The 26,871-nt window shown below is 27.9% G+C and overlaps 1 protein-coding gene across 15 annotated transcripts in view; it reads right to left on the bottom strand.

Moving 5' to 3' along the window:
* Positions 1–26,871, bottom strand: part of LOC107442885 (coiled-coil domain-containing protein AGAP005037) — a 301,042-nt gene that overhangs the window by 9,291 nt on the left and 264,880 nt on the right. For 8 of the 15 annotated variants that reach the window (XM_071182301.1, XM_071182304.1, XM_071182306.1 and 5 more), the window contains 8 exons: positions 24,952–25,038; positions 20,463–20,617; positions 18,357–18,472; positions 16,400–16,530; positions 14,386–14,461; positions 13,401–13,484; positions 7,678–7,783; positions 4,563–4,612 (listed from right to left, as the gene is read on the bottom strand). In XM_071182301.1, the coding sequence (XP_071038402.1) occupies positions 4,563–4,612; positions 7,678–7,783; positions 13,401–13,484; positions 14,386–14,461; positions 16,400–16,530; positions 18,357–18,472; positions 20,463–20,617; positions 24,952–25,038 (805 nt within the window). The remainder of the gene's footprint in view (positions 1–4,562; positions 4,613–7,677; positions 7,784–13,400; positions 13,485–14,385; positions 14,462–16,399; positions 16,531–18,356; positions 18,473–20,462; positions 20,618–24,951; positions 25,039–26,871) is intronic. The other 7 variants (XM_071182302.1, XM_071182307.1, XM_071182305.1 and 4 more) reach the window with 5 other exon arrangements.

The raw sequence follows: 26,871 nt of genomic DNA, 5'->3' as shown, positions 1-26,871 counted from the left end.
GTGATAAATAATTTTGATCTATAACGTCTTCGTTTGAGAGTAACATGATTATAAGAGCATTTTTTGAATAAATTGTGTGATCAAATAATTGATAATTGTGATTAAATTGTGATCTATAACGTATTGTGATAAATAATTTTGATCTATAACGTCTTCGTTTGAGAGAAAGAAGATTATACGAATATTTTTTGATTAAACCGTGTGATCAAATAATTAATAATTGTGATTAAATTGTGATCTATAATGTATTGTGGTAAATAATTTTGATCAAAAACGTCTTTGTTTGACATGAGCATGATTATAAGGACATTGTTTAAATTGTGTGCTCAAATAATTAATAATTGTGATTTAATCCAGTGTAAATAATGCGTGGTATAATTCTCTCACTATCTAAATCATTTAGAAATGATCATGCTTACCTTTAGATCTACAACGTCTTCGTTTGAGATAAACATGTTTATAAGAACCATGTCTGATTAAATTATGCGATCTTATCAGAATAATAATATAATTAATAATTATGATTAAATTGTGTGATCTAATAATTAATAATTATGATTAAATTGTACTCTGAAACGTATTGTGATAAGTAATTTTGATCCATAACGTCTTCGTTTTAGAAGAACATGTTTATACGGAACTAAGCAAAACTTTTCTAACTTGAGTAAATTAATTTTCAAAAAGTTCAAATTTATTTTTTTTTATTCTCTTTTCCTAAAAAAATATAGTTTTCATTGTGTCTAAAATGATACTTGTAGCACAAATAGGACAATCAATTGAATTTTGCAGATTAATTTCTTTAACTCTAATTTTAATCTGTGTGAAATTAATTCATAAAAATAAAAATTTAAGTGGAAATCAGGATTATTTTGATCAAATTATTATTTCCGCCATAAAATTATTTTTCGTTTTTGGTTGAAGTCTAAAGTTAAATTTTAACAAAAAATTGAAAGGAAATAATTTTATTATCACTGGAGAAGAAATTATTTTTTGTCAGCAAATATAATTTGGAAACTCTTAAAATTTGAAAATTTTGATTTTTGAAACATTTTTTCAAAATCACAACTCTAAAATGCATCGATCGACAAAGTTACTTCAACTACTATAAAGTATATATCAGTAAGAACAGTATATTTTATGAAAAAATTAAATGCTTGAAGAAATTTTAAAAATACGCTTAATTTATTAAAAAAATAATCTTCAATAAAATGTTTTTATAAAAAAAAGTCGTCGTTTCTGCTATGAATATTCGTGAATATATTTTGTTCGTAAAGAACGATAATCTCCACCCTCACCAAATATAGATATAGCACCAGTGGAGCGCCCTCCAAACTGTTTAAACTTTTAAAATGTAAGCAACCATTCGAGTGTTATTCTGACAATCCAGTTTCTGCGAGACTTTTTTACTCTTAAAGAAGATAACTCTTTATTTAATAATTATTTTTTATCAATGTTTTGCATAATTCTGTAATGTTTTACATAATTATGCACTACAAAAATAATAACATTTGACTCATTACTTTAAGAAACTTAGAGATCTCGTAACTGGATCTGATTTAACCATTCTGCCAAAATTACACTATCCAGATTTCTATTGTTTGGCATATTTTGTAAGAATTTTCATTTCAATTTCAAAGTTACTATAAAAAGATACTGTAGGCACAATTCTAGAAGATATTTTTCCTTGTGTAATGTTAAATTCGATTGAACTTAATCAACTCTTCAAGAACACTTCTTATTATCCACTTCAACTGTTTGAAGCACACTCCACTGACAGAACACAAACAAACCTTCTCATTTTGGAGCTTAAAATACTTTTTGACAAAATCTGCTCTACACATATTTTTATGCTACATGAAAAAAATTATTAAATCTTCATTCAGAGAAAAATAACATTTCTGCAACCAACAATGCAGCTTAACAAAAGAGTTAGTACGCTATTATTAAAAAAGTCTTCAGAATAATTTAAGAAATTTTTTTTTAATTCGCTGCTCATTTTTCATTGACATGCTTATGTTTATTTTAGTAATAATATTAGCTTATGAATAAGTTTAACTATTGACATTAAGTTGCATTAATTGGTTTCCCAAAAATTATTTAAAAATAAATTATGCATCTAATTTGCAGTTTTCGGGATGAACCGTTTTCCAATTCCTTACAACTTTTTTTCATATGGATGAAATAATTGTAAACAATTATTATAAATATCTGAACAAATTAACCAGATTTTTCGTAATGAAATGAGAAATATTCCATTAAAATTTATATAACTCTATTTTGGATGAAAATTGAATCAAAAATGAGCAAACAAGAAAATTTTTTCACTCCGTTTGAAGACGAAATATTTGTTATAGGAAATTGCTATTTATTATTAAAACGAATTCTTTTGTTCCAACCAATTTGTAATTCTAGATACTGCAATAGATAAATTGTTTGGTGTGGAGTGTATTAAAAGTTGCCTTATAAGTAAAAAGGATAGTTTTCAAAAGTACATCAGAAAAACCACCGAAAGTATGAAGAATGGTGCTGATGGTAAAACAAAATGTGCATGTGTATATGCGCGTGTAGGGAACATAAAAGCCATGCTTTAATTTTTTTAGCAAGTGCAGTTTGGCGATAGAGACTTTGCTTTTATACACACTTATAAAAACTAAGCTTTGAAATTTTTTAAATGCTTTAAAACCTACGATTGGGCAGTCTTACCTATTTTACGAAAATATAAAAGCATCTTTTAAGTAATTTATATACAATAAATATATAGTTGCTATCGGTGAATGCTTTTTCTTGATAAAATTTACAAAACATTTTCCGTTTAAAAAAGTGAATGTTAATTAAAAAATATTTTTATTGCTGAAACATTTAAAAATATTGCCAAAAAGTATTAAATATTTGAAATATTTCAGAATATGGTTTTAATATATTTAAATGGATTGGATGCTAAGTATTGTTTGGTAAATTATTTATATGACGTTATTGTGACTTTCCTTGGTAAAAATCTTGTTATATTCACACTAGAATAGAAGTATGAAAAGCGCATAAATTATAATATTTTAAGGCGTACTATTTCCCGATTCTCGCATCAGGCAAGAGTAATTGTCTATTACGTTTAAGCGATGTTAGGTGGTGCTGTTATCATAATTGTTGTCCCCCTATTTACTTCGATGAATGACTGTTGTTGCTCATTTTATATTTAAATCAATATTATATTAATATAGTCATAGTTCTAAACACTACCCATAATGTCATAGAAAGTACTGATGCATAGGCATCTTTTTAAAAACGAAACAAGGAGGTATAGGTGCTGTACTACAAACGTCGATTGAGATATCTCTCTCAAAAAATTGTCAGAAGGAGTCAAACGTGTTCATCTATTTTCCCACCTGCCATGATATTTTATTATAACGAATAGTTATAATTAGCCCAAACAGCTAGTTTATAGATTTCCAACTATATGTGTCGCACTATAGCAGCTGGATTAGAATGTCTATATATTTCCAACTGTAAGTGTCGCACTATAGCAGCTGGATAAGAATGTCTATTGATTTCCAACTATAAGTGTCGCGCTATAACACGCTGTTTATGGGGAGCGTATATATATATATANTATATATATATATAATACATATTTTATGTATGTATGCTGACAGACACGCACTTTATACTTTATACGTGAGATCAAGTAACTACCATAAAAGACCTCATGCAAATAATAAGATGTAGTTCAAAATATTCGGATCAACAGTTCTCATTGATAGTTTCCGAGATACGAAGCCTCAAAACATAAATAGTAATTCTCAATTCTCTAATTCCATCTCAACATTAGCATAAGTCAAAGATATTTGAAAACAAAAAGTTAATAATGAACTTTTTAATAAGCATTTAAAATTCCATTTGGTAATTAAAAAGCTAGTAGCACGCCAGAGCATCCAACGCTAAACGAATAGCATTTCTTGACATTCCTTAATTAGCCAATGATGTGCGCTGCTAGCACCCTTCACCACAAGTAATCATTGACTAAATCTCTTATGTTTGAGGCCCCGTATGTCGAATACTATCCCTTTTTTGGACTTTTTTGCAAATGAGAACTTTAGCTCAGAATGTTTTGAACAGCAATATAATAAATGTTTAGTTAATTCGACATAAATTTAATTTTTGTAAGATTTGAGATGGTTCCTTTTACGAAATATCTGTATAGTAAGACTTAATGCCTATACAAAATATCCTATCTTTAATGTTAAGTGCATTATTTCTGCTTTCGGAATGAACAAAAAACTTTAAGTTAGTCAGAATTTAATATACTTGTATTAATTTGTTTACTTCAGGTAAAAGAAGTGGAAACAAAAAATATACAAAGCAAAGTCTCTTTCATCATTGTATAGGCCATGCTTAGATTTAAGGAAGCGAGCTAACTGTAACATAAAAAAAGCAGAAAATGGCGGAGCAAGATGAACAAAAGGCTTTTTCTTTTAAAAAAAATGCAAAAACCAGTGCCTAGATAGTATTCCAAAAAAGGCAGAGAAAAAAAAATAAATAATTCAAAATCAAGTTGTTGACATAATTACTCTATCTTCTCTTTGAAGTTAGAACTCCGCTTCCAACCCTGCCGGCTTGACTAAGGCGTTGAAAAAGTCGACGAAAAAAAAAACAAAAAAGCAAAAAATGAGTTACTACTGCATTCATTTGGCTGCAGTTCCAGCCAATCAAAAAAGACAAAAATGCTTTTTCAAAAAATCACTGTTATGCGCGCAAAATTGCCACAAAAAGTTTTTTTTTTTCAAAATATTATTTAATATTGAAGGTTTCAGGAGACCAGGTGTGGTTAGGTTGCAAAGGATTATGGGAATGTAGATATCAATATTTCCGCCGAACATAACTCACATCAATAAATAGATTGATATATAGACAGAAATGTATCAAATTTTTCCTTACTTGAAAACTCAAAAACTTACGTGTTGACCATTAAGGAGAAATATATATTCTTTTTATATTAACAAAAGCTAAAAAAAAGTTTTTAAATGCGTTCAATAATATTTTCTAATTTTTATATTTAAATATTGTATTAATTGAATTTGAAACTGCGATATTAAGAATAGATTTGAAAAATTCAAGATAGCTGTTTCAAATATAAAAAGGTAATAACAAATTAAGTGCTTACTTATTCATAATTATATTATATATTTGAATAAGGTCACTTACCCACAAATATATTTTATAATCGAAGGCAGTTAAGATTTAGAATTTCATAGTTCATGGGTTTTATTAATCACGATTTGGTTAATTTTATTTCATAATTATTTTCTTAACATTATTAACTTTATTAAATTTTAAGAAATTTTTTGAAAAAAAAATGAACATATATTTTTATATAATTGAAGGCAGAAAAATAAGTCATTCAAACCGTTTGTGACAAATATAGAAAAAAAACTGACTGGTTACAAATATTCTTAGATTCATTTAGTTTTACGCCAATTTAATTTTGCTAAATTTTCTTCATTTGTAAAAAACTTAAAGTGTGCATTATTGATAAATCTTTATTTCATTAATATGTATAGAAAAAAAAACATTTATTTGATTTGAAATAATTGTTATGCACAAAAATATATGTTACTTATTCCTTACTTAATTAAAAGCTCATTTGTGTTCGTGAAAAAAATATTATTAAAATATTTTTTTTATCTGCACTGAATTGACTCTATATTATTAGGACTCTATATTAACATAATTCTACATTATCAGGAAATAAAATATGAATAAAAAAATTTAGCTTAAAAACTAATAATAATAAACTCTCAAAACTAGGATTCTAATGTTTTTAGAATAATTACAATACGAAAAATATGAGAATCCTTCTATAATTACTTATTGTGAATAAATACAATTACTTATCGTGAATAAATACAATTATTGTAAAAAAATATTAAGAATACGCTTAAAAAAGTTTAAAATTTTTTTTGTTGTTGCTTATATCAAGAAATTTATACCAAAGCTCTAAGTTTTACTTCATTGTAAAATTTTACTTATTGAATAATAAATAATAAATTATTACTCAGGTTTTAATAGAAGGAAGGTTATAAATTAATAATTTCTTTAGTAAAACATGGGCATAAATTTAACTACTAATCTTGAATGGATATACTAAATATGCTAATATTTAGAAACAGAAAAAGTGCAATGAAAATAGTTATTATGCAAATGTTTCTGCACTGAATTTAACTGTTGTATGTTCGGCGGTGAAGAAATTACAGAGCTTTATATTTAACTGTTAAATACAAAGTAATTTATCAAAAGCTCTGCTGTTTCCTGTATTTTTGACAACCAAAATGCTAATTTTTAGGATAGGAAAAATACAGCTTCGAATGATGAGAAAAAGTTGGTCAAATACACACCAATTTCAAAAACATGCTGTAAGGTCAAGGGTTAAGGAAATTTGAAAATTACCGAAATTGGGTTTAATGTTTAATTTTAGTAGGAAAGGAATGAAAAATAGTTATAATTGAGAAATTAAGGAAATATTAAGAAGTAGTGCTTTTTAATTTATGCTTAATGTAACAGACATTCTCCTTTTCCTTCAAAACAGATAAAATGAAATAAAACTTTAATTTCAAAATAATGACACAGTTTGAGCATTGGAATTTCTATTTTGTTTCATTTTCTAAACAGAAGGAGAATATTTGCTTTTGTAAATATTAGGTTTGCATAAAGTTTAATAAATAGCAATGTAGATAGCATATGTTCGCAGAAGATATGCATGCTTTCTAAGGATATACAAGAATCCATTAAAATGTTCTTTCTTTTATAAATTTCTCTAAGGATAGGTTTATTTGCTGACTCTTTTATGATAATGGTTTTGATCGATCCATTTCAAATGTTTTTACTTGACATCAGTAAAACTATTTTTAGGTCAAAGCAAAAACGGACGATACGTATTTCTGACCATATTTCCACCATGCGATTTTGGACCCTTAAAAGTATGAAATCTTCAGTCAAATTTGAAATGGAAAAGACAATCATAACTTAGAGAAAGTTGGATTTAAAAACGAATATAGAAATATATATTTGAAATTAATGAAATAGTAGCGATTGTGAATATTACTCTGGAAATGTAAGAAGGAGTAAGATGCAAAAAGCCTTAGCATACTTTTATAATTTTTTTGTTGTTGTCAAAAACAAATAAATAAATAAATTAATTAATAAACAAATTAATAAATAAATAAATTAACTAATAAACAAATTAATTAATTAATAAACAAATTAATTAATAAATAAATTAATTAATTGGTAAATAAATTAATTGGTGTAATTTTTCAGTTACATACTACTCGCAGTTTGAAGATAAAGCTAATAATCATTAACTATATCACTTTTGTTAAGTTTCTAATTAATTTGCTAGTTTTGTTAATAGAACAAGAAACACCTTTTTCTTATAAAAAGAGAATCTTACTAAAATAATTGCATGATAACCCTTCACATAGCAACGTCGTATTTCATGTAATCGAATGATTTACTTATAATGTATTAATGGATTTCATCTTCTTTTTATTTAAATGTTTCATTCGTATTTATTCATAGAGAGTCAACAAATAAAAGAACCATAGAAATCCAATCCTTAGAAAGCCAGCATGATAAAGCAGAAATGCAAGAGGAAGAAAGGAGGACCTGGCGGTTAAGAATACTAACTTTGGCTGAGTGCATTTCTCCGTCGGAGTGAGGTCCGTCGGCGGAATGCGACTTCTCGGGCAGGTGATGACCTACAGTGTGCCGCTGCTCTTGAACGGAAGCCAGTCTGTAAGGACCACGCTTATGACTTACAGGTATAATCACAATTTATAGCTTACAGTGGCGTAACCAGTCCTCCATATTTTCCCTTCTTTTTATCTGTTTATTTTCCAACTGTTTGCTTTAGTTTTCCGTAAATGTTACATAATTTAATTTATATTAAAGTACTGTAAGGGAACACCACGAGTTAATGTTGCGGTAGAAAAAAAATTTTAATTACCAAATTTCTTGTTGAAAAAAATATTGGTCATTTTACAATGTCTTTATATTTACATTAAGCGTTTATTGCAATTCTCGCGTATTTAATCAGTTTTGAATTTAATGATTGCATAGTACATAGAAATGTCTGCTTAAAAATATACATAACTTAAACATTCAAACTAAAGGCAGCAACGCTTAAAAAAAATATTCACCGTTATTTTTAACACTAGATCGCCTAAGGAAGTCATTTTGACTGCTTTTAATTTCAATTAGAAAAACAATGATGTAGTATATAATGATACAATTTCTTAGAATTTTGTGATTTTTTGTACAACATACAATATTTTTTGTTGTTAATATTTACTAATAACTTGTTATATAACTGTAAATAATGTAAAAAATGTTAAAAATTAATTTTAAGCAAATTTATTTACGCATTCCCAACCCAATCATTCTGACTGCTTTTGGGCAATATAGGTATATACTAATTTTCCGTCTTTCTAGTGTTAAATATGTTAGTTGTGTTAGTTTAGAGTTTAATGTTAGTGAAATACATTTCCTAGAAAAGGCAGAACTGACAATTAGCACTTTAGAAAATCATTAAATACTGACAGAAACATGATTCGCAGATAACACTAATTTTATTCTTTGGAAACAAATCGTTTTTTCTTTTGCTATATGAAGGCTCTCAAAGATCTTCTAATACAAAAAGGAAGAATAAATAAATGGAATGAATTAGCTATAATTACAGTTTACCGGTTTCGATCGACATAGAATCTATTTGGCTGAGGGATGTTGATGAATTTAGTTTATATGCGTTACATGGACTATGAAGATTAAGATTAGAAATCTGTCATAGCAAAGAGTTTAAAATTTGACCACCAGGGATGAAAGAACATGCATTGAGAAGAAAAAAAATAAATTTGATGACAAAACTTTATTTAAATATGGCTACAACCAATGTCCATTCTAGTTTCGTCAAACACTTTCCTGATTTAGTGTTATGTTGCTGAACTAGATCATGAACAAGATTGATATTTGAAGCATTCATACTTGGAACCTTTGTACTTTTTGCATGATATTTCATACTTAAAAGCCACTTCGTTGCTCTTCCCTGCTGCACTTTTCTCCTTAACTCTTCATCTCTCCTGTATATTCTGCATTAATAATAACTTTTTTCGGAAATAGCATGCGCAGGTAGAACTATTTTTATAGCAGAATTTTTCTTCTTGGTCCATATAAAGTGTATACTATGTTTCCTCAAACTCGTTCAGCAGGACAGATTCTATGCTAATCAAAACAAGGAAAATATAATTGTATCCACTATGTATTTTCTCTTTTTAATCGCAAATTAATTAAACCAGAATTTTATTTATGGGCAAGTAATATAACGAATAATTGAAGCCAGCATAATTGTTTTAATTTCTAACCGTTTAATAAATATTTTAAATATATGTACATTTTCTGCTAATTTGAATGCTCTATAATTATTTAACTCAGAGGTGGCGGAAAGTTTTATTTGTCAGAAAGTTCTAAAGAATTTTTAAGCTGTTTGAAAATAGAGAGAGATAATAGGGGTACAGCAATGCTTATTTTTCGAAAGTTAATCACCACAAAAATTTCTTAGTATAGATGTGCAATAGAATCTGCTAAAATATTTGATGGCCATATTGTGCAGTGCATGAATAGGTCAACTTCTAAAGATATATAAAATCATGGGGTCTGGGATTTTAATTCATTAAACAGTACAAATATTTTTATTTCTTTATTTTTCTAAATTGAGATGTGTAAAATCTATTACGTCACGGTTACCACGTGACGGCTGCCCTTTGTTAACCGCATAGTTCAGGAATAAAAATAGATGAGATTTCAATCAAATATTTTATATTATAACGTTCATAATCCTTGAATTTGTATAGCTATGTAAATATATTACTAAAATATTCACAAAAAGTAGACGCATTAGAAAGAATTGCATTTTTCAAATTTTCATTAAAAACAAAGAAGTATAATAATTAGGTGCTTTTAACTTTTTTCAGCTATGCTTAGATAATATTTAGTCATTTTTAAATTTTTCTAAGAATTGTTTTTACATCCGGTATATATAATTATAATGTTTTATAAAAATCATTCTATCATATGTTTTATAAAAAATCAATATTAAATTATGATGTTCTTTTGACGTAGATAATGCAGTTGGCACACACAATGAAACTTTCAAAAATTTCATAGGTTAAAAATATTTTCTGAACTACAATTAATTAAATAAATATAAGGCATTATGTATTTTTTAACAATTTTGTTTCACTGGAGATAATTTCAAGTATTTCAAATTTTACTTAAGTTTACTTAAATATATAATTAACTACCATTATAAAAAATTCAGTTGAGATAATTATTTTTGGTTACAATACATAGATTTTATTATGTGTGAAATTGTAAGTAGTTACGCCACTGTATCACTATTTAATTAACAAGAAAAAAGGGGACTTAAAAAATTTAAAATGTTTATAGAACAATGGCCAAGATAACTGTAAAAGAAAATATATTTTGATTAAATGAAAAAAACATATTTGGGATTTACTTTAAGAAACTCTCTCTATAACTGGACTTCAATCGATGAAAATAGAACTAATGATGGTTTTAAAATTTTAAAGATTCTAAAAGAATTGTTGGCTTTCCAATAGAAATAAATATTAAGATGTATACAGCTATTTTCAGGAAAAAAATCTATATTTAATTATATTTTAGCCATTGTTTTTTATCGCAAAATAGTTCTAAGATAGACCTTCATAGTTCTTAAAGCAAATGTTTTCACTTAATTTACCATTTTGAAAAATCATCAAGCTTGTTGATTTTTTTTAAAAACAGTTTAAAAAGTTGCTCAAATTATTTTACACATTAAAATTTTTGTTATTTAATAGTTCAATTCACTCGCAACAAGGCAAATTTTGCTTTATTTTCTAATCTACTAATACGTATAAATTGTAAATATTATAAATATATTACATTACTTAGAGAGGGGGGACATCAGGATATTTTTTAATTCACAACGAATAATACAAAAATGTCACAAAAAGAGCAAAAAAAGTCATGTGAGCAAAAAGTAATTTCAGTATATACTCTTTTCAAATTTCTGTGACCTAGATTTCACAAAAAACTCAATCTTAAATAACTAAATAAATGAAAAAAGTTTAAAATATGTAATATTTTACGAATTAAAAAGAAAAACAGAAAAGCATGTAGAAAAGTCCGAAGCAGCAGAGAGAGATAATAACACCCATGCAATAACCAGAGAAGTGTGTAAATATAAGAAAGAAAACTAATTTACACATTTAAAACTACAAAATAGGGAATGTGAAAAGATAACAATACATTATAACATGATTTTGATAAGTGTAAATGGCAGGATAAAAAAATTATAATATCAATTGTAAGCATATTATTTCTAGTAATAAAAAACAGATATTTATAATGCATATTTTTTATAACGTTTATTATTACTAATATGCAGATAACTTTGTTTTTTTAGGAAAAATATTGAAGAAAAAAGCTGTTTTTTTAAATTATTATGTAAGTAGGAACTTTTAAAAGTTTTATATAATGTGATAGTTGTATAAATGCATAATTAAATTTACTTCTTTAAAAAAATTATTAAAATAATATTTCAAAAAAAATTATTGTTTTTGTTTCATTTTTAAAATAATAATTATACAACAAAAATTATGTTACGTTTCTTTTATATTGGGGTTTTGTTTATTCACTGCGATATTTTATTAATAAAAAGGTTATTAATAATACCGACATTTTATAAAGTTAATTATTACCAATATTCAGATAATTATGTTTTTTATGTAAAATATAAAAGAAATAATCTTATTTAAATTATTGTTAATGTTATATAATCTAATTATTGTATAAATTCATTTCTAAATTAACTTTTTTTTTTAAAAAAAAAAGATGCATCACATAATATGTTAAATAAAATTATTATTTTTTTGTTTAAATTTAAAATAATTTTAGATAAATAATTGTAGAACAAATTATGCAATGTTTTATTTATATTAGCTTTTCATTTATTTAGGATAATTTCTTTGCAAATATTTGTATTTTATGATAACTATACTTGATGTAAATTTATTAAAAAGCATGTCACATAATAGGTTAAATAAAATTATTATTTTTTGTTTAAATTTTAAAAAATAATTTCAGACTAATAATTATAGAATAAATTATACAAATGATGCAATGTTTTATTTACATTAAGTTTTCCTTTATTTCGGATAATTTTTTTGCGAATACTTCAATAATAATTTAATTACAATAATAATTTGTTTACGAATTTTCATGATAAATATACTTAATGTATATTTATTGTAAAAACATAAACGTAAGTTTTATAGTTAACTATATGTAATTTATAGGAATTTCCAACAAATGTCATGGTTTAATTTAGGAGGTTTTAAAATTTGCTCAGTCAAACAAATATATTTTAAGCTGCAGAAAAAAAAACTGCGAAAATATGCATTGATTTTTTTATAAGCTGTTACGAAATCTGTTAAAAAATTGTTTCTTATTAATGAGGCAAGTTATGTACACTATTGAGAAATAATAAATTTATATTTGTTGCAAGTTTTCCGAAATTTTAAATAAGTTAAACTTGAAGTAAAAAATCCAAAAAATATTGGTCTGTTCTTCTGTAAACTTTTAAATGTTACAAAACGTAAATAACTTGCAAGTTTTAAAAACCTTAGCTTTAAAGAATAAAATAATTTATTCAATAAAATTTCGGGTTGCTAGAGAAACTATTTAAAACATCTTTTCGTAATTTTATTCTCATACCATTTCTAAAGTTTTCATAGGTTTAAAAATTTACAATTTACATTATGAGTTAACAAGCAGCTTATTCATTACTTGGCAACTATTCATTAAAAAATAACTAAATTACGTTTGAAGAAAAACAATTAAAAAGTTTGATTAACATAAAGTTTCCTTAAATGCATAGTTTTTTTCCTTCTTTGGGATTTTTCCAATATTATCATTTTAAGAGATATGTTTAAACAAAACCTTAAACCAAACCAAAACTTAAAACCTTAAACGTTAAACCAAGTTGTTATAATTTATTATTATAACTATAGCCATAAAACACTAAGGCCATTTGCATAAGAAATTCAATTTTATAAACAAAAATTATTTCCTTTTGCTACTAGCACATTAAAATATAATTAGTAGCAATCAATACAAAATCATATCATTAGAATATTAAAAAAATTAACATCATTTTATAATAGAAACATCAAGTAAATGATAGATCGGAACTTATATTACATTTTTCTATTTATTTTCCCCCTTGTGATATATTTGTTTTTTATGTCATATTTAATGATAATATATAAAATAATTGGAAATTTAAGCAGCCTTACCGCTTCAAGGTGACTAGCGTACCCGTCAACTTTTTGCAACGTTTTAAGGCATTTTCAAGTCTTTCAGGTTCATCTTTAAGGAACCTAAAAATGTTGATTTCATCAGAAATAATATAAACACTGATTTCATTATGACAATACACTTTAATAATTCATGTTTGGCATTATCAGTCAAAATTTGATTTGAGTAATTTAAGTTTAAACTAATTATATCCTGATCTATAGATTGATAAATTATAAAATTCAAGCTAAAAAATTTTGAAAACAGAAAGTTGATGGCTCATAAATGAATTCCTGGAAAATCTTAGACCTAAGCATGAAAAATTTAAAAAGCCAAGAAAATTGAAGGAATTAAAATTGAAAGTTTTAATAAAAAACGAGAACTTTAATAGCCTCAAATTTATAAAGCCAAGCCAAAGGATTTTTAAAACAAAAACTAGCTAAAATCCAGATAGCTGGACTAAGAAATTTAAAAATGAACTTGACATATGACAAACTGAGCTTATAAATGAATTCTGGGAAAATATAAGCTCAATAAGAATTAGCTTAGAAATGAACTCTTGGAAAAGCCTTGACCTAAGCATAAACATTTAAAAGCTAAAAAAATTTTAAAAAAAGTGAAAATTGAAAATTTTAATAAAAAATAACAATTTTAAAAAGTCAAACCAAATGATTTTTAAAACAGGTACTTGCCCAAGATCAGATTGCTGGACTAAGAAATTTAAAAATGAATTTTCGGAATCATGGAAAAATTAATTCATGGATTCCAAGAATTCATAAATGAATTTTTTGTAAAGCTGAAATCTATTCAGGTGTGTCGTGAAATTAACGAAATTCTGATCGCAATTATGCACTAATAAGGGGTAATAATATTTAATATGATTATATTTAAATATATTTAATATGACTAATATTTAATTATATTTCATATGACTAATATTTAATATGATTAATATGATATAAATTTCTGAAAATTTGATCTTACTTTTCTTCACGAACCACAACTTCCATTTCGACGGCCATTATAGTTTTTAAGCTTTCTTGTAAAGCAGGGAACCGAGCTATAACAAAAAATTCAAAATCAAATGAAATTTTTTTTAAATATTCTTAAATGTACGTTCTTGTGTTGGAAGCCTATCGACTGTTTTTTAAGATGAACCTATCAAAGCAAATGCGTTGGTTGTACAAATGCATCAGAAGGTCTTTGGAATTATTTGCTTCACCATAAACTTGACAAACTATAGTTTGAGTACTTTTTTTACGCTGGTATAAGGTGCTTATTTGTTTTCGTAAAAAGGCAATGATGTTGAGAGACTGAACGCTGATTTTGGATTTAAATATTCCGCGAAACTAATGACCTTACAAAATTTCGGTATATTGCATTTTACCTTTTTTTTAAAATTAATTTTCGTAATTAGTGGAGACTTGACTTTATAAAGAGCTATCAAAAAGCTTCAGTTTGAAAATTATAGATCTTAGATTTAGCGTGTTAGTTATGCTAACGGCCTTTAAAAATCATTTCACTGCTTCACTATTTTAAATATTGAAAATACTTCTTTTTTTTGGTGCTGTGATGAAAAATACTAGAAGTGGCTGCTGCATTTTTTCATTTGACAGAAACCCTCGACCTTTTAATGACTTTTTAAAGGGACTGCAGATGTTTGAATTGCACGGCGAAGAGATAAAAACTGTAAGGTAATGCTCAAGTATATCCCTCTCAAGAATGTCCAATTTCTGCGTTTAGGCATTCGTTATACAGAAGAAGGAATCTCCCATTCCTTAGTTTCCAGGACGTTCGTCTTGAATTGCATTCTGCTCCAATGATTGAGACATTTCAAATAACAATTTATTAAAATCAATTAGCAACGGGCACTGGTAATTAGAGAACATAGTAATGATCACTTTTTCAGAAATGACTGGTTCCATTTGAAAATAACGTTGCCATTGATAACGTTTTTGCACTTCCCGTCAACACTTCGGAAATGAACGAATGTCAAACTAGTTCCATGTTATAAGCCATGATATTTGAAACTCTTGGGTTAAGACTTTATATCATTCAGATTTTGGATCGATTTTGACAAATTGACTAATAAAAATTGGTCGAAGTTGGTTGTATAAGAGACGATTAATGATTAACATGAAGTAAAGTAGGCACACAAGAGCAAGTCGTTAATGGGTGTTTATACCGCCAACAAGATTAGCTTGCCAACAAGATTAATGTTGAGAATGTTCATCACTTTGCCATGGGTTTAAAAACAAAGAGTTGGCTCTTCTTTGATTTTTCCAATAGCGTACCAGTTTTTAATCTTGCTGATATTGGCCTCTTGGTTCTTGTTAGTTTTTCCATGATCAACAGACTTAGTTCGTATAGCGCTATCATCCATGTAGAGAGCTGCTAAGTCAATAATATATTTTTTTTACAACCGTCGTTGAACAGCCGATCCAATTTTATGGATTTACGACCAATAATGTTTAACTCCGTAGCCTTGTAATCTTAAACCCAATCTAGAAGGCAAGGAAGCTTCTGGATCGAGTATTGGGAGAAATTGCTTTCAGGTAGGACTTTTTTGGTGGAGCTAACCCGCCTTTGCGTTATATAGAGACGAAGACCACGAGAACCTCCAACGGTTAGCCTGATGGCAAGGGGACTCTAACCCATAATCCTTCTACCACGAGGATATTTCACGTCAGCACTGTGGTCAGTGCAAGCCGGATGCGGAATTCGTATCGATTGGGATTTGAACCCTGTTCGCCTTATTGGAAGGTGAACGCCCTATCCACTGAGTCATCGCGGCTCAGGTCAATAATATTGCCGGGATTGGTTCGTTGGTAAGTCTACTGTGCAGAGTATGTACATTAATGGGCCCAATATAGTGCCTTTAGGCCCTAATCTCATACCTAGGTAAAGATACCTTTATAAATGTATTAGCACAGCACCCTGCCATGTCATAATAACTCAATTAATAAATGGTTCTAAAAAAGTAGATCAATGAACTGACCTTTGAGTTCAGCTACTGCTTTACTCGCTCTACTGAGAACCAGCGCCATTCCTTCGACATCACCGAGGTTCACCCGACATTTTCGATTGATGACGCTACCTCTCAGCTCCTCTACTTGACTCTCCAACTCTCTGGGGGAATGGATACAATATATTTAAAATGGCTTAATCTAGATACTTCATTGTAATAAAAAAGTTAAATCTAGATACTTCGTTGAAATAAGAAAGTTTTTGTGCCAATTAATCTGTAAAATACTTTTATGAATTGAAGTATGCTTATTAAAGATTGCTCATATCCTTCAGCAACTCTTGCAGTAGACTTTTTTGCCAAAACAAATCAATGATTTCAGAAATTAATTAAAGAAAGATAATAAAAAGAGAAAAATAAAAAATGTAATGCGGCGTTTTCCTTAAAAAATAGTTATGGATTTCCTCAACAGATGGTGCTATTAACCGAAGAATATTATAAGATATTGTTTTCAAAATAACCTGGAGCTGGTAGAGGAAGAAACTAACAGATGACTGTGTAAATATTTCGGCTAGAATTATAATAGAACTAGAATAATTGAATAACAAGAACTAAAATATTTGTGTGAATAGCAGGAAATAAAATAATTGAATAACAAAAAAATAGAATAATTGAATAACAAGAAATAGAATAATTGTGAGAATAACAAAAAATAGAATAATTGTGAGAATAACAAAAAATAGAATAATTGAATAACAAGACATAGAATAATTGCGTGAATAACAAGAAATAGAATAATTGAGTAACACGAAATAGAAAACATTATTTTATACTTTTTAGTCAGTACTGCTCTCAGTTGTTGTTGGCAAACTTTGCAAGTGATTAATAAAATTAGAATAATTTTATTTTTTCCAAGGCAAACCACAAATTTTCTTCAATTTAGTTTTAATAAATTTTTTTAATCATCGGTTATTTTTGGAACGTTGAGTATTTGATTTACAATAAATTTGTGATTAATTATTTCATGTGAAACACTTCAAACTCTTGATTGAAAATGAGAGAGTTGAATGCGTCAAAATTTATTTATAATATATAAACGTTGGTAACCGGGAAAGTTATGGATTATATTCCACACACATTAGATATTCTATAACAGATGCGCAACAAAATGTAGGAAATAAAATAAAATGTTTAGAGCTGAAGAAGTTTAATAATCGGTATTTTTTTGATTTCCATCTCATAAACTCAAATTAAATTTTTACAGAATTCAGATATTATTTTTAGAGATAATCGGGTGTTAAATTTCAATTCGAATGAATTTTAATATGAAATTTAGAGTAATAACAATCATTGAATCTGAATATTTTTCAATCTGAATATGTTTCACTATATCAAATCAGTAAAAATTATGGGAAAACAAATCACTTTCTGCTGTCTATAAAAAGAGTCTATAAGAATCTAGAAATTTTGAAAAGTGTCCGAAAATAAAAATAAGCTGTATTTGTTTCAGTTAATGCTTTAATTTTTAATGTAGTTTAAATAAAATTTCGCATTCTTTGATTGCTAATAATATTTTAAAACCAAATAGTGTTGTGTTTTCTTTAAGTATAAGTCCCAGTATTCAATTTAATTACGTTCAAATTAAATACAAAATTAAATATTTACATTATATTGCTCGATTTTTTAAAAATTGTGCTATATGTTGGATATCATTAAGTTTTTAAAATATTTTTAAAATCATAAATATAGGAGAAAAATAGGAGACTTTCATCGAAGTAGTAAACTAGATTTTAAATAACAATTTCGGTAAAAGTGTCAACAACAAAATAAAGATTCATTGTATAGAAGACAAAGCAAGTAATATTTTCTATAAATTTTCCTCAGCTTACTTTAAGTTTCGAAACTCAATGTCATAGAAACTATTTTTTCTCCAATCAGTTACATATGAAAGAGTAATTAATGAAGCGTAAGATAAATACAAAATACTAACAGCAGATCCCTTTCTAAGTGATTGACGTCTTGCCGATAAAGCTCTTCTTCTCTCGAAACTTTCAGCCTTTCTGCACAAACGTGTTCTTCACCCATCTGCGCCGCCGCCAGCATCGTCTGCAGGGAAGAATCCTATTTATTAGTTTTGCTTTAATGTCCTTTTTTCATTCTAAATAAAATCAATATTTTCACAAGAATACTAGGGCGAATGTAATTAAGCCTGTTTACCTCGGGCGTTAAGAATGCTCTCATGGAGTGCATTTACATACAATCTCTGGCAAAATTATTAGACGCACTATAAGATATTCTATGTAAAATCTGAATTATCAGGTGATACTATACAGCCTTATTGTTTTTACGTGACTGAAACCGGTTTGCACTTGTTTACGTTCGTGTATGAATTGGTTAAATTGGACGATATATAATATAAATTCAACGATTGAATAAATTAGACTACATATTACGTAAATAAATAATATTTATGATATCAGGTATTATATTAGTATATTATAATAAGAATAATTTTTTAATAATTACATATTTTGCATGAGTTTTTATGCAATAATTTTATATTTAAACATACGTGTAATGGGCTTTTATACAGGAGATTTTTTACATACTTCCCATTTGTATTTATTTTTAATGTATTGCATTACAATGTTAACCAATTGATACACGAACGTAAATAAGTGCAAACCCGTTTCAGCCGTGTAAAAATAATATAGCTGTATAGTATCACCTGAGAATTAATATTTTACATAGAATCTTATAGTGCGTCGAATAATTTGGTCAGGGACTGCATTGCGTAAAATAGATGCTAAAAATAAGCTTTACATTTAACGCGCTTATTCGTATGGCATTTTTTGTTTAAAATTTTATCTACAAGTTAGAAAAGTCTTCTAAAATATGGCATGTATATAAGATGTTCATCTACTGAAAAATGGGGCCACCTTATTAAAATTTAAAAGACATCTATTTATTACTAGATTAAGGGTGTTGCTAGACTACCTTCTCAAATTTAAACAAATGTACTAATTATGCATGCCGAAATTCGACCAATAATATGAAATTTTGAATAGTATGACAAAAGTAGTCTCGCCTTTTAGTCGAAGGAATATATATGGTCTGTGGACTAATCCTTGAAGTATGCCATAAATTTGTAATTATCTATAGATTTTTTTTATAAAACTAAATGATTATTGCATAAAAGTGACACTCCGGTTATTTAAAAAAAAATAATATCTTTGACAGTTTGATAATATATTTGGAGCATAAATTTTGATGCATATCTGCGTATCCGAGGGGTAAAAGTCATATCCCTGGTGAAACAAAGATTCTGAGTTCTGTCCTCCCAGATAGAAGAAAATGTAAATATATATATATATATATATATATATATATAAATGAATGTTTCATATAAGGTAATATTGTGGTATAAACATAAACATATTAATGATATAATATCAATGAAATTTTGGAAGAAAAGTATTATGTAAAATGATGAAACAAATTATTTGAATATATATGCAGTACATATTTACAGTAAAGGTAATCGTATTCTGATGGGTTTTTGATATATCCTCTTCTGAAATCGTTTTTCAAGCTAACGTAATCTCTAAATATGAAATAAACAAAAGAAAATGCTTTCCACTGTTATTACATCTTATCTAATTTTCTAGAACAAATAGAAATGTTATTCTCATGCATGGAACTATCAGGGGCCCCTGGTCAGTTCTGGTAAGTACTCGTTGCTCATTTATGAAGTGCCTTTAAATTATTTATAATATGAGTAAATTAAAGACATATTAGCAAATTTGAGCTTATATTTATTGCAATTTTTGTTAACTTGTAATTTTATTAGACAATTCTCAAGGAAAAAGTCAAAAATATATTATTTGAAATATTTATTAAGGGGAAATTCAGAAATGTGGAGGTCTTAGGTAAGGGACTTTCAGACATTATGATAAATCAGGTACTGGATATTCTCTCAGTGTAAATGTGATGGTCCACTAAAATTTTTGGTCAGATGTTTCTTTAAAAGCATTCAAAGAGACAGGTAATCATGATAAAAAATTGTTTTGAGAGAATCAGTTAAGAAGCAGATGACCTTTATTTTAAGGCAGGTTTCTCTAACGGTTTCTTTGGCAGTGATGGCTTGAGACTGCGCTATCCTCCTCAAATTCCGCACTTCCAGCCTCAGGTCCTTCGTTTGTCTCCTCAGATGCCTCAGCTGACTGTACATTTCCACGCTTACCCGAAATTCTGGACAAATAATGATACACATTAATACCAAATATAAACAAAATGTTTTTTTTTCTGTAAAGAATTATTTTAAAAATTGCAATTAATTTACTTCACACCGTGTAAACACTGTGAAAAATATTAACATCAATAATTGATGAAGATTAAATAAATATACTGCTTGTTTGCGAAGGGGAATAGATTTTTTTTTTGGCGTTCCATAAATTCGAAATTATTTAGTGTACATTTAAACTATTTATGTTGTTGTTGTAGTTCATTTACGTCGCACTAGAGCTGCACAATGGGCTATTGGCGACGGTCTGGGAAACATTCCTGAGGATGATCCGAAGACATGCCATCACAATTTTGATCCTCTGCAGAGGGGATGGCACCCCCGCTTCGGTAGCCCAACGACCTGCATGCGAAGTCGAGCACTTTACGGTAGCACAGTTTAACGAGGACCAATACCGTACACCCTCGGTCCCTACGCAGACTGATCCAAGTGGTCACCCACCCGCGCAGTGACCGCAGCCAGTGATGCTTGACTTCGGTGATCTGCTGGGAGCCGTGTCTTAACGATCAGTCCACTGCGGGACATTTAAACTATTTAAATAAATTCTTGCGTGAAATGATGTTTATAACGCATAGCAAATACTTTTGCACCATTATTAGAAGTTAAATGCTGATTAATTATGCAAATTTAAGACATTGAAAACATGACGGCTAAGATGGAGGTTTATTTACATGAAATGTATTTCTTGTCGGATTTAATTGGCAAACTCGTCATAGCCTATTAAATATCAATACTCATTCCTGGTTGATAAAAAGTATTGAGAATTGTCAATTATTTGCCAAGTAATTGCGATCCTGTTGTAGAAGGGGCAGTGGCTCAGGGGATAAAGCGTTCACCTTTCAAAAAGGTGGACTGTCTTCTAACCCAAGCGATGGCTGGTCGATACGAATTCTGTACTCGGCTCGCACCGACCACGGTGCTGACGTAAACTATCCTCAGAGGTAGACGGATCATGGGATTAGTATCCCCTTAACGCGGGTCTAACCGTGGGAGGTTTTCGTAGTTTTGCTCTCGATGTAACTCAAATTGCGGGTTAATTCAATCAAAAAGTCCTCCAAGAAGTCAAATTTCCCCCAGTACTTGACCCAGGAGTTAACTTGCTTTCGGGATTTGGTTCAAAATTACATGGTTACGGAGTTGAACATTAGTAGTCGTAAATCTAGCAAAATAAAAAGAAATATTTCTAAAAACCACGTTTTTGTAGTGGAGAATAATAAATAAAAAATAAAAATTTGAAAAACGAAAAACGTGGGAAGCATGAAATACATAACAGTAATGTTCTATTAGTGTGTGTATGTGTGCTCATGAGAATATATGTATGTATATCTCTAATTGTAATTGTATCTGAATGTGGATGTCTATGTGGAATGTGTTTGTGTATATGCATGTGTATATGAATTTATGTGTGCATGTGGCTGCGCATGTGTATGAGTAAGAAAATGTGTATATGTACTGTTATGTATTTCATGCTCCCCACGTTTTTCGTTTTTAAATTTTTTTTTTTTAATTACTATTCTCCACTACAAAAACGTGGTTTTTAAAAATATTATTTTTTATTTTGAATTTTTTTTTGTACTCACTTCCAAAATTTCAATTTTTTCACTCACTGTACACAAAACTTTTCAACTGACATGTGACACTCATTTGAAATAATCGAATCGACAACAAAAGACAACCGCGAAAATATTAATTTTTCTTTAATTTTAATTTTATTTTACTTTGTATGTCCTCTTTCTCTTCTTTTTCATGCATTGTCATCCTTTTCTGAACTATGTGCCAAATTTGAAGTCTGTAGCTAGTCGGAAGTTAGTTTAAAATCGATTGCAAAATTCCACCCGAACACGAAGGCAAGTTAATATAAACGTGGTAAAATTAGGTCGGCTGTTCAACGACAATTATAAAATAAAATAAAATCTTCTTGTTTGATTGATTTGACAAGCTACGCATACAAATAGTTATATAATGTATGCTTTTTGTAATTTTTGGTCATATACTATGTACATAAGTCTGTTAATTGTATGAAATAATTTTATTATATTTGACCTTTTATTCGGTTTCATTCACTACGGTTTAAATCGAATTTATATTAACATTCTTTCTAAGCTGTCTGCTGCATGTTTGATAAACAAAGAGATTTTATTTTAAGAAATATTTTATGTATGCATCGCAAAAAGAAATGATTCATGCTATGTATTGCACCGTAAAAACACCTTTACTGATTCTTATGAGTATCATATCTTACTGAAATTATAAATTTTAGACATACTACATACGTTATATAAGTAGCTAATTGATAAAAGTTTTGTCTTTTTTTTTAATTGGCGGATACTTGGAGTTTGTCCTATTGGCCACAGGAATGCCAGAACTGCTACTCTCTTCTCGTTACCCAGTGCGCACCTGCGGCGAAGCCACGGTGGTGGAGCAGCGTCGCCCACGTCACACAACCACAAGCCCGTTTATAGGGCGGGTCACATTCACACAAAGAGAGAAAGAAGCATCCATGCTCTGAGCAGGATTCGAACCCGCGGCCAATGACTCCGCAGTCAGGCACGCTAACCACTCGGCCACCTGGTCGGCTCGTTTTTTAATGTATCTCAATGTAATGTATCCTTAATTTAATTTTTAGTTAATATCCCTTTATCAGTTGGATCCAAAGTTATATTTTATTTAAGAAACTGTTCAGATCTCTTGGTTTAATCTTATTACAATTATTTAAATTATCAATTATTACTAAATTAATTAATTATATTTAAAAAACTTTTGAGCTTATTTTTGTCTCACAATCCAGTAACTATAGGTACTTACAATTATCTTTTTTTTTTTACTTCCAAAACAGTAAAAGGATTAATGATACATTTACGAAGTATACCAATTTGCAATATATTAAATATAAACATAAATTTAAGATTAAGAAAAAATGAGAAAATTAAGAAGAACAAAATATACTTTTGTCGTCTTTAACAGTCGACATTCTTCTTTAATCATAATATTAATAATACATGATCAAAGAATTTAAATAAAAGAGACAGCCAAACAATTAGAGTTAATTTTTATAAACTAAATATAAAAATAATTAAAGAACACAAAAAGAAATCAATCTAAAGTCAAATGAGTGGTTAGTTTATTACCAAAAAGAGGTGATATAGGGCAAGAAAAAGAAATTGTTCCTTTTTTGCAAGCGCTTTAGAATTAGGGGTGACATTCTTTAATATTTCTCTCTAGTTTAATAGAACAAAAAAAATTTGCAAAAAAAAAGCGATCTTTGTAAGATTAGAAAATTTTGGTGTCCTGTTGAGAACGTGTTAATTGTTTTATTTTGAAGAACGGGTTTGGTGTTTTTCTTAATTTTATTTTAGATACATGTTTGGTGTAACTGTTGAGGCACTACTTTTAAATTCTAAATTGTATCAAATTTACGTAATTTTCTAAAATAAGAATTTTGTTTCTGTTCTGTTTTGCAATTATAAATTTATAAAATTTTGTATACAATATATGAAAAATTAAAAGAAAGAAGTAATATATTGGTATAAAGCATTTGTTTTGAAACTTTTTATTTCCCTGATTAAGAAGTTTTTAGTCTTAATAGAAGTATTAAAAAATAGGAAATGATAAGTTAGGCGAAAACACTGAAAAAAAAGTATGCGCTGAAAAATAATGGCCAAAAACTACCAGAAACCTTGTAATCGGTAATTTTTACCGAAGCGATTTGTTATTGATTTTGGCAAAATTAACAACAAAATAGTGTTTTATATGTGATAAAATGTGGTAAAATCTGGTATTTTTTTTTATCATGATACATTAAAGCATGGCATAAAAACCGTTTATTTGGATAAATTTACTTTTCAGTTTTGCATGCTTCACTAAATGTTTGGTAATTATAAGAACTATAATTTTGAAAATTAAAATTTTTGACAAACCGTTACCATATGAGCGGGAAAATTACCAAATCAATGGTTTAAATACAGTATGCATTGGTTTTATTAACCGGAAATATGTTTTTTTTAAAAACCAGAAATGTCATTCAGTAGGGTAATTTTACCAGATTCCTTTTCCATCGTGTGAGTAAACGGTTTAATTTATTTAATAACCAACTAATGAAATTTTCATCATTACGTATAATTCGTTATAAAAAAGCTGTTCATAAAGTTCCAATTCTTTATCACATGATTGAGTAGAAGTTCTAAAAGAAAGAAACTATGAAGAGATCCATACAGAGTAATAATAAAATTGTTCATTATGAAAAAATATGTATTTTAATAATTTCGTAAGAGTAAATACGTACTACCTCTAGTAGGTGGGGAACTTGAATGCCTTTCGGAAAGGGAACTAGGCTTGGGTGGAGGGGGTGGCTTTGATCGGGTTTCCCTATCTGTAAAAAAAAATCACACTTTAAAACAGAAATTATTAAAATGCACAGATAATTCACAACTAAAAATCTATTTCAAAGTTGCATACAGCTAATAGCAAATTGTTGAAAAGCCTCTTAAGGGCATGGGATTTTTTCAGTGAAAAAATACTGTCTAAAAATAAGGATTAAGAAGGCATTTTGTGATCAAATTTCTCAGAATGAATAAGCAAAAAATAAACTTTGCAATAAGTGTTAAAACACGAACTAGAACTGATTAAAACACAACTCTATTTTAAAAAAAAACTGCCAATACCAACGTTAAAAAACTTAACAGCTTTTAATTATTTTAAACACAACAGTGTTAACAAAAAAGAATATCATATCGAAGAACAAAACAGAAAAAAAAACATCAGTGGTGTAACTAGATCACCCATAGCTTTTTAATTTATGGTCATTTTCAAATAAATGATCTAGTTCATCGCTTTTAACTTATTATCGTTTTCAAATAAATGATCTAGCTCATCGCTTTTAACTTATTATCGTTTTCAAATAAATGATCTAGTTCATCGCTTTTAACAATAAGTAAGATGAAGAAGAGTAAAATAATAGTAAATAAATTAATGAAACACAAAAACATAATCAATATGGCCATCATTTTTCAGATATGATATAAAATCACAAGATTCAGATCTTATGACGTTTCCTAATGAATATGTTATTTTTGTAACGTTTGTGAATTCACAAAATATTTTCACGACTTTTTAACTTGATTTCGTTCATCTTTAATCAAACTTTTAGGCTGATTAGGAAACGAGTCCAAAAATGACAAATTAAGATCCAATTTTATGAAATAAAAAGCACTTGTTGTGATCAGATTTCTTTTTCCGACTTGAAAAGTTACTCCAAATCAGCATTGCTTGGGCTCAGTAAAGTATGTAAGAAAATTGCAAATTATTCATTGATTTTAATGACATCCATTAAAATAAAAAATTCTCTTTAAATTGATAGTTTTGTTTAAATAGCTTATAATAAGTCCAGACTATTCGTTAAATTGCGGCTTAATTTATTTTAATGGAGTAAGAGCTTCGGAAAAAGCAGGCAAATTGTATAAAATCTATAATTATCCTTAATGTGAGAAATTTTTTATTTGATTTCCATGTCTTCTTAAATATTTCAAATTAATCCGAAGTCAATAACTGCATGGATTGTAACCTGTGATTAAGATGTTAAAAATTTGTATTTAATTTTTGCTAGTGGTTTCAAAACTAATAATTCCTCTGGGATCAAAAGTTTCTACTAATTTTTATCTTGTTAAAAAAATAATGAGGTTTTATTAATCAATTTTATCATTAAGATTTAGCTACAAACAACTTAGCAATTGAGTATTTGAGTTCTGAATACACCATATGCCGTAAATGTTATAATAGTATTTTATTAATTTAACATTTCTGTATTTATTTTGCATCAAAAATGCAAGAATTTCCTTATTTAAATTCACTACACTATAGTCATCTACAATAATTCATTATGTTACGTTGTCTCCAATAATAATATAAGTAGTATTAAATAATTAGTTAAACGTTAAGTATTTATTTAGATTCCTTTTGTTAGGAAGTCTTAAGTGATAGTTTAGGTATTGCTGAAAAGCTATTTATACGCTAAGTATTTGTTTTGAATAATTTTTTTTTTATTAAAATAAAACTTATATACAAAGCAATTATTTAGATTTATTTTATAAATGATAGATGATTAGATTTAGCTGTAGATGATTGTATGATGTATGCCGCAAACTGTCATACCAATTATCGGGTACATATATACATATAATTATGTTCATTATGAAAAAATATGTAT

This window comes from Parasteatoda tepidariorum, chromosome 6 (assembly GCF_043381705.1).
Source record: "Parasteatoda tepidariorum isolate YZ-2023 chromosome 6, CAS_Ptep_4.0, whole genome shotgun sequence".
Lineage (NCBI taxonomy): Eukaryota > Metazoa > Arthropoda > Arachnida > Araneae > Theridiidae > Parasteatoda > Parasteatoda tepidariorum.
Note: the sequence above shows the minus strand (reverse complement) of the source record. Positions and strands in the feature narration are given on the sequence as shown.